This window comes from Zingiber officinale, chromosome 3B, assembly GCF_018446385.1.
Source record: "Zingiber officinale cultivar Zhangliang chromosome 3B, Zo_v1.1, whole genome shotgun sequence".
In the NCBI taxonomy this organism is placed as follows: Eukaryota; Viridiplantae; Streptophyta; class Magnoliopsida; order Zingiberales; family Zingiberaceae; genus Zingiber; species Zingiber officinale.
Window position 1 is genome coordinate 9,342,334 of NC_055991.1, and position 18,972 is coordinate 9,361,305.

The 18,972-nt window shown below is 37.0% G+C and overlaps 1 protein-coding gene and 1 pseudogene across 1 annotated transcript; both read right to left on the reverse strand.

Annotated features, from left to right (window-relative positions):
* Positions 1-7,477: 7,477 nt before the first annotated feature.
* LOC122054664 (protein diaphanous homolog 2-like) lies at positions 7,478-7,735 on the reverse strand. Its single transcript, XM_042616107.1, has one exon. The coding sequence runs from the start codon at positions 7,733-7,735 to the stop codon at positions 7,478-7,480; it is 258 nt and encodes an 85-aa protein (XP_042472041.1).
* A 570-nt stretch (positions 7,736-8,305) lies between these two features.
* On the reverse strand, positions 8,306-8,483 carry LOC121968700 (annotated as a pseudogene).
* Between the last annotated feature and the right edge of the window lie 10,489 nt (positions 8,484-18,972).

The following is an 18,972-nucleotide window of genomic DNA, read 5'->3' on the forward strand; positions in this document are numbered from 1 at the left end:
ATTAATGGGATATACCCTCCTTTTACAAATGTTGAATTTGTATACGTCCACACTATCGTGGCATACAAAATTCACGGTGTTTTAAGGTGTTGGTTAATTTAAAATAGTATTGTTTGAGGAATCAATATTATTCTAAATTTAGAGTTCTGACCAAAATTTATTTTGTGATTCTTAGGATGACTTTCAACCCACTGGCCATTATTCTAAAAGAAAACAGACTTACTGGTCCCAACTATATAGATTGGAAAAGAAACCTGAACATTGTTTTAACTGCTGAGGGCTATAAGTTTGTACTGTCAGAGGAATGCCCAGAAACACCTAGCAATGATTCTACCCCAGAGGAGATTCAGCATCATAGTAAATGGGTAAAAGCTGATGAGATGGCGCAGTGTTACATCTTGGCTTCGATGTCAAATGTATTGCAACACCAGCATCAGGACTTACCAATAGCCTATGATATAATGAACAATCTCAAGGAACTCTTCGGACATCAGAATCGGGCTGCTAGGCAAGAGGCAATGAGAAAACTGATGACAGCCACCATGACTGAGGGGACTCCCGTGAGGGATCATATTCTCAAGATGATGACTTACTTAAACGAAATACAAGTTCTTGGAGGGGAAATTGTGATCACACACCTTCACTCTAGGATTAAGGAGCTCATCACTGGACTTTTGAATCTCGGAGAAAAGGTAAATAACCGAGATTAGCTAAGGTACGCTCTTAATGCATTCCCTAGAAATATAAAATGGGCATCAATAGTAGATGCCTTCTATATCTCTAAGGACTTAGAATCTATTATCTTAGAAGAATTATTTTCAACTTTTGTAGTGCATGAATCGAGATGTGCAAGTACAAAGGAGCCGAAACACAACATCGCCTTCAAGGCAACGAGAGATGAACATGAATCAGAATCCTCTCTCAATGATGATGAAATGGTAATGATGGTAAGGCATTTTAAAAAGTTATTTAAATCAAGAAAAACTAACCATCCGCAGGGTTGAAAGAAAAGGAAAATTAGATGCTACCACTGCAATGAAGAAGGGCATATTAAGGACAACTGCCCTAAGTTAAGGAACAAGGATAAGGACAAAGGAAAGAAACATATCCAAATGAACAAGTACAAGACTTTAAAGGCGACGTGGGATGAAACGTCATCCGAATCGGAAGTTGAGGCTTTCTCCAGATTTGCATTAATAGCAAGTCATCAAGAAGATGAACACGAAGAAAGCTCGTCCAAAATGAGCATCGAGAGCATCGATGAAGGGGGAGCTACAAACAAAGAAAGCAACAGTTCAGGGGAGTTACGAATAACAAGATCGACAAGGTAAGTCAGGTACGATCTCTACCTCCTGATAAATTATTTAAATTTATGAAATTATTAACCAAAGATTGTTGCAAACTTGAAAAAGAAATTAAAGTTAATTCTAGCAAAATCTTATCCATTAGAAGATCTTGACAGAATAAAGCTAGAAAATGACAATTTGCAATTAGAAATATATAACTTGAGAAATAATACATGCACATATAGTACAAGTGTTAGAAAATATAACCTGAACTGGTATTTTAAATATCATAAAGGATAAATTAGAAACATTTCAAAGATATATGTCCCTAAGAAATTCCTAATTAACCCAGTTGGAAGGAACCTTTACTCGATTCCAAAGTCTTGCATAATTAAAAGTTTAATTGGACTTAAGGCTTTCAGAGAATACATTAGATGTTTAATTTTCTTATGAGTCTTTGTCTAGAAAGTAGTTGTTGTTCCAATAACCAAGAAGGCCTAGTGCCTCGCCAAAGTCTGGAAGCCAAATATTGAAATAAAATGTTTAATTGACTAACTGATAGAGTATTAAAATTGAAATTAGATAATGCTTTAAATAGTAACTGAAATTTTTTTTACTTGGAAAATTCTCAAATTTTTTCTCTGTAAATTTGTTTAACTTAGAAAAATTTCTCACTTTTTTTTATCTGTTTAACTTAATGTTTTTAAGTTATTTTATAAACTTTCCTTTACCAAAATTTATTTTATACGTTGCACACAAAAAAATTTTCTTTAACCTTAGAAAATTTTTATTGCTTGAAATTTTCTTACTTAGAAATTTTAATTTTTTTTGTAACACTTAAAGTTTCTAAAATTATTGCAAAAATTTTTTTGATATCAAAATAATTTTTCTTGGTATACCCTTAGATTTTTCTTGGTACCCTATTTTTTATGTGATCAAAGGAGGAGAATAAAAAGATTAAGTTTAGGAGGAGGTAGATTTGTAGATTAAAATTAACTTTTTTCACTTTAATTGCCTTTATGTTTATGTTAGTTTACCCTAACTTAACTTGGGTAGCTCACATCAAAAAGGGTGAGATTGTTGGTACCCTAAGGTAGTTTTGATGTGATTAAACAAGTTAAGTTAGGTCCTATTGTGTTTAACCTTGTGTCTAAGTGTGCAGAAACTTAGGAGCATATGAAGTTGAGCAAAAGACGCAGCTAGCGAGAAGGACGGCATGAGAGAGAGCCAATGGACTTGGTGCGTCTGAGGGACGAGGTGCTGCGCAAGAGTACGCGAGCGGATGAGGAGGTGTGCGACGTTTCTGAGGGATGAGAAGCCGGAGCGGAAGGTTGCTTGAGAAGGCCGGAAGTTGGGTTCAGGTGAGCCCTATTTCGGATGACCGAAATCACCCAAGCGAATGGAGCCGGAGCGGAAGACCCGGACCGAGGCGAGCAGCACCGGAGCAGAGGGCCCTATCAGAAAATGTCAACCCTGTTGACTTTCAGGGTCCAGGTGCTTGGACCTATTCTAAGTGCCCGGAACCGCACTCTTATCCACTTCAATGTGGATGTTGACCATTGCATCAGGGATAGAATTCTATCCCACTCCAGGCGCCTGGAACGCTTTCAGGTGCCCCGACCAAGGCTATAAATATAACCTTGGTCTAGAAGCTAGATAACAACAAGAATTACTGAGAAACACTTGTACACGCTTTGCTCTTTGTTTAGCTTCTTCATTTTTGTGTGTAAATTGCTATAAAGAGGCTGCTCCACCTGAAGGAGAAAGTAGTGTGATTCATTTCCTTGGATTAACAACCTCTCCGGTTATAACCAAGTAAAAACTTTGAGCCTCGTTCTTTTTCTGCTCATTTAACTATTTTATGCAAGTGCTCTTTTAAGTTCAAGAAGGGTTCATTTGTTTTGAATTTTTGCAAGGCTATTCAACCCCCTTTCTAGCCGACCAATGATCCTAACAAGTGGTATCAGAGCCAGGATGCTTCAGGAGGACTAACCGTCGATCGAAGCATCGAATCAATGGTCGAACCGAGCATATACCCACCGAAGTTCGAGGGAGAGTTCTCTAGCTGGAAAAAGAGAATGCAGGTATTCTTTAAAATCGACTTTGAATTACTTTTAATAATGAAGTTCAATTTTGTAGCACCCGAGGGTAAGAAAGAATACCAGTTGACGAAGAAAGAGCAGGCCGACTACGTGGCAAACGACAAAGTAGAGTTCCATCTGTTGAGCATCCTTCGGCCACAAGAAGTCAACCGGATTAGCACCTACAACTCAGCAAAGGAGCTTTGGGAGAAGTTCTTTGAGCTACACGAAGGGACATACTTCGCAACCATCTCAGCAACATACGATTTGAAGAAGAAGAAATGATCGCACACCTTCACTCGAGGATTAAGGAGTTCATCACCGGACTTTCGAATCTCAGAGAAAAAGTATGTAACTGAGAATCGCTAAGGTACGCTCTTAATGCATTCCCAAGAAATACAAAATGGGCATCACTAGTAGATGCCTTCTATATCTCTAAGGACTTAGAAACTATTACCTTAGAAGAATTATTTTCAACTTTTGAAGTGCATGAATCGAGATGTGTAGGTACAAAGGAGCCGAAGCATAATATCGCCTTCAAGGCAACGAGAGATAAACGTAAGTCAGAATCCTTTCTCAACGATGATGAAATGGTAATGATGGTAAGGCGTTTTAAAAAGTTATTTAAATCAGGAAAAACTAATCATCCACAGGGTAGAAAGAAAAGGACAATTAGATGCTACCACTGCAACGAAGAATGACACATTAAGGACAACTGCCCTAAGTTAAGGAACATGGATAAGGACAAAGGAAATAAGCCTGTCCAAATGAACAAATACAAGACTTTAAAGGTGACGTGGGACGAAACATCGTCCGAATCGAAAGTTGAGGCTTTCTCTGGACTTGCATTAATGGCAAGTCCTCAAGAAGATGAACACGAAGCAAGCTCGTTCGAAATGAGCATCAAGAGCATCGATTAAGGGGAGGCTACATCCGAAGAAAGCAGCAGTTCAGGGAGAGCTATGGATAACGAGATCGACAAGGTAAGTCAGGTACGATCTCTACCTCTCGATAAATTATTTAAATTTATGAAATTATTAACCAAAGATTGTTGCAAACTTGAGAAAGAAATTAAGAAATTAAAATTAATTCTAGCAAAATCTTGTCCATTAGAAGATCTTGACAGAATAAAACTAGAAAATGACAATTTTCAACTAGAAATATATAACTTTAGAAATAATACATGCACATATAGTACAAGTGCTAGAAAATATAACCTGAACTGGTATTTTAAATATCATAAAGGCCAAATTAGAAATATTTCAAAGAAATATGTCCATAAGAAATTCCTAATTAACCCAGTTGGAAGGTCCCTTTACTGGGTTCCAAAGTATTATCTTAATTAAAAGTTTAATTAGACTTAGGGCTTTCAGAGAATACATTAGACGTTTAATTTCCTTATGAGGCTTTGTCTAGAAAGTGGTTGTTGCTCCAATAATCAAGAAGGCCTAGTGCCTCGCTACAACCTAGAAGTCAAATATTGAAATAAAATATTTAATTGACTAACTGATAGAGCATTAAAATTGAAATTAAATAATGTTTTAAATAGTTACACAATCTTTTTTTTACTTAGAAAATTCTCAAATTTTTTCTCTGCAAATTTGTTTAACTTAGAAATTTTTTTCATTTTTAAAATCTATTTAACTTAAAGTTTTAAAGATATTTCATAAACTTTGCTTTACCAAAATTTATTTTATATGTTGCACAAAAATTGTTTTTGTTTAAACTTATAAAAAAATTTCTGCTTGAAATTTTCTTACTTAGAAATCTTTTTTGCAACACTTAAAGTTTCTAAAATTATTGTAAATTTTTTTTTGTTATCAAAATAATTTTTCTTGGTAGCCCATTTTTTATATGATCAAAAGGGAAGAAGAAAGAGATTATGTCTAGGGGTGGTAGATTTGTAGTTTAAAATTATTTTTTTTTCACTTTAATTGCCTTTATATTTATGTTAGTTTTCCCTAACTTAACTTGGGTTGCTCACATCAAAAAGGGAGAGATTGTTAGTACCCCAAGGTAGTTTTGATGTGATCAAACAAGCTAAGTTAGGTCATGTTGTCTTTAACCTTATGTCTAAGTGTGTAGGAGTTTAGGAGCACAAGAAGTCGAGCAAAAGACGCAGCTAGCGAGAATGATGCACATGAGATAGCTGACGGGCTTTGTGCGTCTGAGGGACGAGGTGCTGCGGAAGAGTACGCGGGCGGACGAGAAAGAGGCACACAATATTTCCGAGGGACAAGAAGCCGGAGCGGAAGGTTGCTTGAGAAGGCCGAAAGTTGGGTTTGGGTGAGCCCTATTCCGGATGGCCGAAATCACCCAAACGAACGGAGCCGGAGCAGAAGACCCGGACCGAGGCGTGCAGCACCGGAGCAGAGGGCCCGGACCGGAAAAAGTCAATCCTATTAACTTTTAGGGTCCGGGCGCCTGGACCCTCACTTTTATCCACTTCGACGTGGATGTTGACCGTTGCGTCAGTGATAGAATTCTATCCCACTCCAGACGCTTGGAATGCTTCCAAGCGTCCCGACCAAGGCTATAAATTCAGCCTTGGTCTAGAAGCTATATAACAACAAGAATTACTGAGCATCACTTGTACACGTTTTCCTCTTTATTTAGCTTCTTCATTTTTGTGTATAAATTGCTGTAAAGATGCTTCTCTGCCTGAAGGAGAAAGTAGTGTGATTCATTTCTTTGGATTAACAACATCCCCGATTGTACCCAAGTAAAAACTCTGAGCCTTGTTCTTTTTCTGTTCATTTAATTATTTTATGCTAATGTTCTTTTAAGTCCAAGAAGGGTTCGTTTGTTTTGAATTTTTGAAGGGTTATTCAATTCCCTTTCTAGCCGGCCAACGGTTTTAACAAGAAGATCCAAACTGTCCTATTTCCCGTATTTTAGATTTCATGCATGATTTATTTTCTCGATTTGACTTTTTGAGTTTTGGAATCAGACAGCGACAGGACATCTCCAAGCTATAGGTTGTAAAGTTGTATAACTGTTGTTATATATATGTCTGATAGTACTTGTCCAGTTGTTGGTAACGAAATGAGACATAGTGGGTTAGTCACTATGTACAGTCGTGCTCCAGGTTGACCATAGAAATGACCTATTGAGTCGATGAGACTTGAATCTGTTGCCAAGGAGGTGAATTCTCTTGAAGTCGACTGATGCTGCACAATTTTATGAGGGGGGAAAAAAATCCCTTTTTCGTTGCAAATCTGGGATTAAAAAGGGATTTTTTTTTCCCATGAAATTGTGCGGCTTCTTCGTAAATGTGCAGCGTTTTTTGCTATGAAAAATAATTCGTCGCTAATTTGCGATAAAAGTATATTTTTCTCGAAGATTTGATATCATGAAATTTACGATGAAATATTTTTCGTCGTAAATTTAAAACGAATTATAAGATGAAAAAAAATTTATTGCAGAATTTGTTACAAATTTTTATAATTTCATTGCAAAATTTAGCAACAGTAGTTTAGAGACAAAAAATATTTTCGTCACAAAATAATTTTGCTACAATTTTTAAAAAAAAATATTGGTCACGAATTTACTATTTTTGTTGTAGTATCTAGTCAACAAAAATATGGATCACATATCAAAATTCTAATCAAGTCAACTTCAACTTGATCAATCGAGCTTATATTTAATGATCAGTTGTCAACTAAATGCAATGCATGTTGGAGGTAGGTGTATTTGGGAAGATTATGTTCCATGTGTATCATTTCCCCATTACCTTACCAGCCTAGATAGAACATGTTGCATGTTGCCCTATTTTTTAAAAAAAAAAATAAAATAAAATCAATAATGCATTTTCAGTATTAAATATTTAATTATCTGGATAAAAATTTGCAATACTTTAAAATCAATATTAAGTCGACACTTTTGGAATCAAATTTCATTTATACAGTACAAATAAAATTAAACACTGTATATATATATATATATATATATATTTATTAAAACAACTTTATTATTTCATAAATTAAATTTATAACAAAATGCAAATTCAATAAATACTTGAACAGTGAAGATCACTGAATTTATAAATTCAGAGTCTACGTAAATATAATTAGAAGACAACACAGTGCACGGCAAGCAACCATATGGCGTTCAGGGCGCCGGCACGCCGGGGACCCCAGGAACGGGCGGTGTGAATGGCACCGGCGGAAGAAGCGACGGAGTCGGTGGCGGCAGAGCTGAAGGGATGGACAGCGGCGGGAAGGGAATCGGGGGGAGAATCGACGGCAGGGGCGGGAAGGTAATGGGTGGCAAAGGCGGTAAGAAGGTTAAGCTCCTCGCGGCGTGAGCAGAGTAAGCAGAGGTGCAGAAGAGGACGAAGAGGAGCGTGAGGATCGATGTGGCCTTCATTGTCTTTCTCTGAGGAATTTTATCGAGCAGGTGGTGGTTTGCTTGATGCAGGGAATTGCAGCGTATTTATAGGGAGGAGGATGGCATGGGCATGGTGGCGTTGCACAACCGGAGTAGAGGAGAAGTCATGTAGAATTAGATGCTGATCTGTTTGATGCTTCGACGTGTTTATAAATTAATAGATTTCTAAAGATTTTTTTGTAGTTTTTAAAAAGATTTTGTGTAATCTGATATATATATATATATATATAGTAGTTGCATCGATTCCACTAATTACCTATTAAGCGTGTCAGATGGATTGTGTTGCTCACAATGACTCAACGAAGGTTTATGCGAGAAAAATATATATATTTCACCCGATTAGTTGTAAAGAAGGGTGCAAATAATTTTATCAAATATTTTTAAAAAATTCATCATACCTAATTGGCTCAAGCTACTATGGCCAATCCGTCTCCACCAACTCTCATTATTGTTTGATAATTTTGTACTACTCATTGCGCGCGCACGTATATATAATATAATATATAAATACATATAAATTAATATATCAGATTTATAAATTAGATTTAGTAAGTGTACGTTAGACCTATATAGTAGTACAACATAAGGGTGATATTTGAGAACTCTAGCAACAAGCTATTATAACGGACTCTCTGTCGTAAAAATTAATTTAATATTTTATATCATATATTAAACTGAAAAGAGAATATACTACACTTGATCTTAGTCAAAAGGTCGAGAAAGGTATGTTTTCTAACGTTGCCGACAGAAGATATTTATAGAAGCTTCTATGCTCACAGTGTTGTTAATCTTAAGATTTGTGACTAAAGAGATGACAATGTACATTTTTTTATATAAAAATAACCAAAGAAAATGACTAATAAACTTTAAAATTATTTTTAATGTGAAAAAAAGATATTAACATAATTATATTTTATACTTCACTAAAATTAGTTATTAAAGGTCTGATTCTTAATTAGATAGTAAGATGTTTCAGATCAATTTTCAAATAATTGTCATTGTACATACACACATAAAGCAGATATATTGCCCAACTCTTCGTGTGTGACTGTGTGTCACTTCCACCTTGGTAGTGTCCAGTCAGTGTTTTCGGATCTCGATCCTCATCTAGTGAGCTTTCTCCTGAATGTTTAGGGTTTTGTTGTGCATCTTCTTCTCCCGATCTTCTTTTTCATATTTTTAAACTATTTTTTTTCATATCAAAATAAAAATAAATACTTTCTCGGCAATTCTAGTGGATCCCCTAAGACTTAATTTGATGCGATCTTGATCTTGATTTGATATGAAGAAAAATATTTTTAATAGCTCTTCGTATGAAGAAGAATATGAAAAAACAGAACTTGAAACAATGATTGCGTCGATTTGACTAATTCTTTCTTTTATGTCTATTTGATTTAGAATGTGTTTGTGGTTATATAGTGATATGTAGAGCTCCACTTCATCAATCTGAATCTAATATTCCCTAGTAATGGAAGAAAATGACGGTGAAAGGGAGCTATACATTTTCCCAGTTGTAGATGATCAAAAGTCAAAAATTGAAATGAAAGTCTCATCACTAGAGGAGGTATTTTTATTCTATAACTAATATGCATGAGAAGACTGATTTAGTACAAAGATAAACAATAACATGAAAAATAAGATGACAAATGAAGTTATTTGGAAAAAATTTGTATGCTTTAAATAAGGGCATACAGATAAAATGTGGTAGAATAAACATGCAAAAGATGATCAACAGACAAGGGAAAGAGCATGTAGTGAAGTTAGAACTGGTTGTCAGTAAAAAATTTCACTTGTCAAGGAATAAACTGGACCTAATTGGGTTGTCCAATAATTTATAGAAAGTCATAATCACCCACTCTTGGCTCCTTCAAAGGTGTATTTGCTATGCTCACACGTAATGTTTCGATAGTAAAAAAAGCATTGACTCAATAGTTTTCAGAGACTAATGTGCTAACTTGTCAACAAATGTGATTATTGAAGATAAAGTTTGGAGGGCTTGAGTGGGTAGGTTGTACATAAAGATATATTAGAAAAATTTGAGAAAGAGCTAAGCGATGAACAAAGGGTATTAATACTTAAACATTGATCGAGTTATTTGCATCTGAGAAAGAGAAGAATTTAGTTTTTTCTTTGATTACAAGACTGATTTAGATAACAGATGTAGTAAGTGTTTTTAGGCGAATCATGTATCAAGGACGACATACAATTTATTTAGTCATGTAGTTGTATTTAATACGACATTTAACACCAACAAATATAAGTTGATTTTGCACCATTTGTAGGAGTTAATCATCATCATTAGACAATTATTTTTTGTTGTAGTTTTATAAGTGATGAGAAAACTGAATATTTTATTTGGTTGCTTAACAAGTTTAGAAGTCATGCCTAAAGGTGCACTAAATGTGTTCATCACTAATCAAGATCCTGCTATGATGAAAATCATTGCTCAAGTTTTTCCTTAAATAGTGCATCGATATTGTTTATAGCACATACTGAACAAATTCCTAGATAAATCGTGACTACTATCAAAGTATAAAAATTGTCATTAGAAATTTTACAACACTTGATGAATTTGATAAAATGGGTAAATATATATAATCAAAGAAAATGTACAAATCATATAATGACCAAGGGTCCCTTCTCATGTTATGTCTGATGAAAAGTGAGATATGATAAGGTATCCGAGGTATGATATACAAGTGCTCACATGTGTACCATCACTCTCTCTTTTTGTGTGTCTACCATCAGAAGTGTTTTGGTCGATTAACCATCTTTCATACACATCACAGAGGATTAGGCATCAACTAGACTCTGTTATCAATGTCAATCATCCACTATTGGTGCGAGAAGCATCCGGCGATCGAACCTGTGTTTTGATTATGTCAAAGGGTCTAAAGTTAAGTTGTTTTGTTATCTAACGAGTTTGATTGAGACTGCAGAAAAGCCCTAAGTGTTCTTAAGCAAAAGTCCTAGCTACGATTAGGCAGGTGGTAACCCTAGGTGAGGAAAAATCCTAGCTAAGATTAGGCAAAGGGAAAATCCTAGGGGACGATAACCCTAGGTCCTAGGGGCGGTAACCTTAGGCGGAAAGTCTTGACGGGTTGAGAGCTTCGGGCAAAATCCTAAGGGGTGGTAACCCTAGGTTGAAATCCTGGTGTCGCGAACCGAGTAGAAGACTGGACAGGTCGTGGAGCGGACGTCCAGCATGAAGACGAGAAGCTTCGAATACTGAATAAAAATCTAGTTGGTCTGGAGGATCAACTGGCAACAGGTAAATTCTGCTAAGTGGAGTACGTGAGGACGCGTTCCTCGGTAAAGGAACAATAGACATCGGTTCAACCTAGGATTTTCGGAGGGAAATCTAAAGTCAGAACTGGATAGTCCGGAGACTATCAAATACTTTATTTATCATGTCTATATTGTAGTAATTTTGTTTTGCAGGGTATGATTAGTTTATGAGACTAACGTATTTTGCAGGAAGCGAATTGGACACATTTTCCTTGGATGAACAGTACCCGAGGTGCCCTCCATGGAGCTTTGAGGAGCCTCGGGTGCACTACTGAAGACCTCCGCGCCGCAGGGCAGAGGGTACCCTCCATGGAGCTGGAGGCACCCTGGACGTTGGGTGGAGGGCGCCCTCTATGAGCTTAGAATCACCCTTAGGAGGATAAGCAGCGACGAAGCAGGGCTTATCCACGCGCGGTTGACCCGGGGATTGGAGGCGCCCTCAATGAGACTGAGGGCACCCTCAATGAGCTATATAAGCCTATCTCGAGCAGCAACAAAGGAACAACAAAATCTGACAATCACTCTTCCGTGTGCTGCTCAAAGATCAATCCGACAAAGTTGTAACTCAACCTCGACGACCAGAAGCTTCAAGTTTACTATTCTAAGTCGTCAGTATAATTTTGTTTATTACTTTAATATTATAATTCAAAACTGTAATTTTTCGAACTGATAGTGATTGTGTAAAGTAAATGCTCAACAATTTTTCGAACGGTCAAAATCCACTGATAGACCTAGCGAGCTCCGATTGCACCCATTTCAGTTTTTGTGGATTTTTGATGTTGCAAGGAGTTTAAATATGTTATCTATTATTTATTTTGACATCCATAAGGTGTTAAAATATAATAAGAAAGAATCAGCAAAAATTCTCAAACATTGGGTCTAATATGAATAGTATCAGCTTGAGTACTAATATTCCCCCCATACCCAGCTTGCAGAGGTAAAAGGGCACCGAACTGGGTGAAAGTCTCAGGAGAGTATCTCAAGTTTCCAGTGGGAGGAACTCAATTTAAACAAGGTACCCTTCACTACATTGATGTCATCCAAGAGGTTGAGTATTGGCCTTAAGTGATTGTGTCTTGTATGATTGTTCAATCTAAGCATTTGCTTGTTCCTTCTACCTATATGTGCTTGAGGATTTTTCATTCTTGATTGCACCAAACCAGTGGCACACAGTGTTGGAGCAATCATAGACACATCTATTATGAAATGAAGAGTTCCTAAAATAGTTGAGCATTCCTAATAGAGTGAGACCCACATTGGGCCTGATATAGAATTACATCAAGCCCACGTTGGGCCTGATATAGAATCATATCAGGCCTAACATGAGCCTGATATGATTCATATCAGGCCTAACGTGGAGGTTTTTTGTTGATTCTTTCTTCTTATATTTCAACACCTTATAAAAGTCAAAATAAATAATGTATAGCATATTTGAACCCCTTGTAACATCAAAAATTCATAAGAACTAAAATGGGTGCAATCAGAGCTTTCTAGGTCCATCAGTGGATTTTGACCGAACTCACTGATGGACCTAGAGACCTCAGATTACACTCATTTCAATTTCTGTGGATTTCTGAGGTTACAAGGAGTTCAAATATGCTATTCATTATTTATTTTGGCTTATCAGATGCGTTAAAATGTAATAAGGAAGATCCGGTAAAAATCTCCAAGTTGGGCCTAATATGATTCAATCAACAAAAATCTCTAAATATTGGGTCTGATATGAATTGTATCAGCTTGAGTACTGATATTCCCCCCATACCCAGCTTGCAGAGGTAAAAGGACACTAGAACTGGGTGAAAGTTTCAGGAGAGTACCTCAAGTTTCCAAGAGGAGGAACTCAGTTTAAACAAGGTGCCCTTCACTACATTGATGTCATCCAAGAGGTTGAGTGCTGGCCTTAAGTGATTGTGACTTAACAATTTGTTCAATTTAAGCATTTGCTAGTTCCTTCTACCTATATGTACTTGAAGATTTTTCATTCTTGATTGCACCAAACTAGTGGCACATAGTGTTGGAGCAATCATAGACACATCTATTATGAAATGAAGAGTTCCTAAAATAGTTGAGCATTCCTAATAGAGTGAAACCCACATTGGGCCTGATATGGAATCATATCAGGCCTAACGTGGAGGTTTTTTGCTGATTCTTTCTTCTTATATTTTAATACCTTATAGATGTCAAAATAAACAATGGATAATATATTTGAACTCCTTACAATATCAGAAATCCACAGGAACTGAAATGAGTGCAATCGAAGCTCTCTAGGTCCATCAGTGGATTTTGATCAAAACCCACTTATGGACCTATAGAGCTCCGATTACGCACATTTAAGTTTCTATGGATTTCTTATGTTACAAGGAGTTCAAATATGTTATCCATTGTTTATTTTGACATCTATAAGGTGTTAAAATATAAGAAGAAATAATTAGTAAAAATCTCATACGTTGGATTTGATATGATTCCATATCAGGCCTACATTAACAGAAACTGGGAACGAGGTGCACATGGAAGGAGATATCATGAAGGTGATTGATAGGAGTGGGAAGCTCTTGATGCTGGTAAAGCAAACATAAAATCGCTTGTACAAGATAACCTTGAAGACATTTAAGCAAGTCTGTCTCCTAGCAAGCCTAGAAGACCCAACCTAGTTGTGGCATGCGAGGCTCGGGCATGTCAATTTCCATGACTTGAAGCTGTTAGGGGAGAAGAAATTGGCGGTTGATGTGCCACCATTGCCCCGGTCGAACAAGTTTTGCGAGGTGTGTGTGATCGCCAAGCATGCAAGGTTGCCATTCCTGTATCAAGCAAATTTTAGAGTGGAGAAGCCATTGGAACTTCTCCATGCTGATATTTACAGGCCAATCTCACCATGTACACTAGCCGGTAACAAGTATTTTCTTCTGATTGTTGATGATTTCACAAGGTGGATGTGGGTGTTTATATTGGCAGCAAAGAATGATGCATTCCGAGCATTCAAGAAGTTCAAATTCTTGATGGAGAACAAGACTGAATACAAAATCAGAACACTCCGGACTGTTGGTTAGTCCTAGGAAAACATACCGGTTCCACTATACAAAATTTTTTGTACAAGTGTCGAACCTTTCCATAAATAACCTATTGTGTTATTTAGAAGTTAAATTAGGAATCGCAGAAGGAACTTAACATCATTGATTCCAAATTTAACTTATCTGTTCTTAATGGTTTAGATTTGAATCGCAAGCGGAACTTAACACTATTGATTCAAATCTACCTAAGTTTTTAATTCGATAAATATTAATTTCCAAAATTGGCTTCCAGGACTGCATGGCGAGACACATGACTTTCTTGGATATGGGAGCAACCACCACCGCCTAGGCAAAGCCTTTTAAGGAAAGCTAATATTTATTTCTTTAAATAACTCTAGGTTAACCAAAAAGAACAATCGAATCACAAATTCGAAAAAGAAGAAAACATAAAATCGAAAAATAAATTCGATAAACTAGTTCTAATTGCCTCTTGTATTTAGAATTCATACAAAGAAAAATAATTAGTATGATGTGGAAGAAAAATACTAGTTATACCTTCTCTTTGTAAGCTAATGACCTCGAGATCTTCTACCGTATTCCTCGGCTCGCCTTGGACGTCGTGTGGGCGACGATCCTCCAAGATGAACACCACCCAAAAGAGCTTCTCCTCTTCTTCTAAAATCCGGCCACCACCACCACCAAGGAGAAGAGAGCAAAGGGAAAGGGAGAAGGGAGAGGGCCGGCCATCAAGAGGTCTCCAAGCAAGAGAATAAGAGTTGTGTCTCATGAAGCCCCCTCACCCCTTCTTTTATATTACTTGCCCAAGGCAAATAAGGAAAAACCTTTTACAAAAAATAAAATCATCCAAGAGTTTTTCCTTTTCCCTTTTATTTTTCCTTTTCTTTCCTCTTGATTGAATCAATCAGCAATCAATGGTTGTGATCAATCCTATTTGGTTTAGGATTAAGCTTGGTCGGCCCCTTGCTTGGGCACCAAGCAAGGTGGCCGGCCACCATATTTAGGAAAGGAATAATAATTTTTTTATAAAATTTTACAAGAAGAAAAACTCTTATAAAATTTTACATGCTCTCTTTCCTAGAGTTAAAAAAGGAAAGTTTTAAAAATTAAAACCATGTTTTAAAATTTAAAACTTCTCTAACAAAATTTCCTTTTTTAGCATGATGATAGAAAATTTTAATTTTAAAACTTATCTTCCTTTTTTTCTTAAACCATGAGGATGGTTAAAAAAGGAAAGTGTTAAAACTTTTAAAACTCTATATTAAAACATGTGGCCTAATTCAAATCAGGAAAGTTTTAAAAATTAAAATCTCTCTTTTAAAACTTATAATGTTCTACAAAGAGAAGATTTTAAAAATTCAAAACACCCCTCCTATTTGAATTAATCTTGGCCGGCCCCTACAAGCTTGGTCACCAAGCAATAGGGCTGGCCCCTATAAGAGGATGTGGCCGACCATTGCTTGGTCACCAAGCAATGGTCCGGCCCCCATCTTGGACACCAAGAAGAGCCTTACATTTGGATGTACTTGAGGCTATAATGAGGCTACGACAGGGACCTAGAGGAGAGATTGGTTTTGGCCTTCCGATGAGCTTGAGTATCCCGTGTTCGCCCCGAACACACAACTCAAGTTCATCGATAATAACTCATTCCACTAGAGAGTTATTATTACACGACCGCACCAATCCCAAATTACATTATGGGCTCCTTCTTATCATGAGTGTGTTAGTCTCCCTGTGTTTAGGATTACGAATGCCCACTAATTAAGTAAGTTACTGACAACTCACTTAATTAATATCTAGCTTCAAGAGTAGTACCACTCAACTTCATTGTCATGTCGGACTAGGTCTATCTACAGGGTTTAACATGACAATCCTTATGAGCTCCTCTTGGGGACATTCTCAACCTAGATAACTAGGACACAGATTCCTTCTATAATCAACAACACACACTATAAGTAATATCATTTCCCAACTTATATGGCATATTGATATATCGAGCTAAACCTCACCCTTTGATAAGTCAAAGAAATAAATATTAAATATATGTGCTTGTTATTATATAAGGATTAAGAGCACACACTTCCATAATAACTAAGGTCTTGTTCTTTTACTAAGTCAGTACAAAAAGAACATACCTAAATGGTCCTACTCAATAAACTTTAAGTGTATCAGTGTAATTTATTAGTCAAGATAAACTAATACTTAATTACACTACGACTATTCTGATGGTTTGTTCCTTTCCATCTTAGTCATGAGTAACTTGTTTATAATTTATAGAGAACCGACAACATGATATTCCGAGTGTGGCACCACACTCCATGTTATTTACTATATAAATTAATTGAACAATTATATTTAATAAATAAATACAGATATTGATCAATGTGATTCTTTTATTTCAACAAATAAACGTTTACAAAAGCTAGGCTTTTAGTATACACTCTAACAATCTCCCACTTATACTAAAAGACTAAGCTGTCATATCTGTTACCTTACATCTGATTCCCATCCCCTCCACATGTCGTTCAAAAGCTTTCGACGGAAGGGCCTTTGTGAAAGGATCTGCTAGGTTATCTTCTGATGCAATCTTGGCGACGACAACTTCTCCTCGCTTGACGATGTCTCGTATCAGGTGGTACTTGCGCTCTATATGTTTACTTGTCTTATGAGCTCGTGGTTCCTTCGAGTTTGCAACTGCACTGCTATTATCACAATAAATTGTGATGATCTTGGGCAAACCAGGAATCACATCTAAGTCCATTAGAAAGTTCCTGAGCCATATAGCTTCTTTGGCTGCCTCAGAGGCTGCCACATACTCAGCTTCCATGGTTGAGTCTGAGACGCATTTATGCTTAACACTCCTCCATGCAATAGCTCCACCTCCTAGAGTAAACACATAGCCTGATGTTGACTTACTATTGTCCCTATCTGATTGGAAATCCGAATCCGTGTAACCCACAGGGAGCAAATCGTCTGCTTAGTAAACTATCATATCATCTCTAGTGCTTCTCAGGTACTTTAATATATATTTTACCGCAGTCCAATGCCCTTGTCCAGGGTTACTCTGATATCTGCTAATCATGCCCACGGCAAAATAGATATCAGGTCTCGTACACAACATTGCATACATAAGGCTTCCTACAGCTGAAGCATAAGGAACTGCCTTCATGTCCTCAATCTCCTTTGATGTCTTCGGGGGCATCTCTTTAGATAAGGCTACTCCATGCCTAAAAGGTAAGAAACCTTTCTTGGAGTTTTGCATGCTAAAACGAGTAAGGATTGTTTCTATATATAAAGCTTGAGATAGGCACAACATTCTTTTCTTGCGATCCCTTATAACTTTGATCCCAAGAATGTGTGCACATTCTCCTAAGTCCTTCATATCAAATTGTTTGGATAACCATACCCTTACGTCCGATAATACCTTGACATTGTTGTCAATTAACATAATATTATCTTCGTATAGTACAAGAAATACCACCACGTTTCCGTTACACTTCTTGTATACACAAGACTCATCCGGACTTTGAATAAATCCAAATGACTGAATTACTTCATTAAACTGAATGTTCCACGATCTTGAAGCTTGCTTCAATCCATAAATGGACCGATTGAGCTTACACACTAGATGCTCTTTGCCCTTTTCAATGAACCCTTCTGGTTGCTTCATATGGATGTTTTCTTCAAGACTTTCATTGAGGAAAGCTGTCTTGACATCCATTTGCCAAATCTCATAATCCATATGAGCGGCAATGGATAAGAGTATCCGGATAGACTTAAGCATGGCTACCGGTGAAAAAATCTCCTCATAGTCGATTCCCTCTTTCTGAGTATACCCTTTCGCAACAAGTCTTGCTTTGAAGGTTTCTACCTTCCCATCTATCCCTCTTTTTCTTTTGTAGATCCACTTGCATCCAATGGTTTTTACACCATCAGGTGGTTCTACTAGCTCCCAGACCTTATTAGACTACATAGACTCTATTCAGAATTCATTGTCTTTTGCCAAGATATTGCATCTATATCTTGGAGTGCTTCATCATATGTCTGGGGATCAGGTTCATGTTTACCCGGGATCAAGTCCGAAGACTCTCCCAAAAACATGAATCTCTCAGGCTGCCTTACAACCCTCCCACTACGACGAGGCACCGTCTGTGGTTGTGTATCATGTGTGACACGTGTTGCAGTCTCTTGTGATACTTCATCTTGTACTGTTGGTACTGAAGTAGACGTGTCCTCTCTAAGTTCTTCTAGAACAACTTCACTCATGGGCTTATGGTTCATTACATATTCTTCTTCTAAAAATCGAGCATTGGTGCTAACAATGATCTTCTGATTTTTAGGATTATAAAACAAACCAGCTTTCGTTCCCTTAGGATATCCCACAAACAGACAAACTTCTGTACGTGATTGCAACTTGTCAGTATTTCCCTGCAGCACATGTGTTGGACTACCCCATATCCAGATATGATTCAGACTAAGCTTATGCCCATTCCATAATTCCATGGGAGTAGAAGGAACTGTTTTAGAAGGTACCATATTCAGAATGTACACTGCTGTTTCTAAAGCATATCCCCAAAACGAATTCAGTAATTTTGAATAACACATCATTGATCTAACCATTTCCATAAGAGTCCTATTCGTTCGTTCTGCCACACCATTCTGCTGGGGTGTACCAGGTGCAGACAATTGGGATTGAATCCCGACTTCTGATAAGTAATTCCTAAACTCTCCAAAAAGGTATTCGCCACCACGGTCAGACCGTAGTGTCTTGATACTTTTACCAAGACGTTTCTCCACATCAGCCCTATATTCTTTGAATTTGTCAAAACATTCATACTTGCGGCGCATCAGGTAAATGTATCCGTATCTTGAATAATCGTCTATAAAGGAGGCGAAGTATTC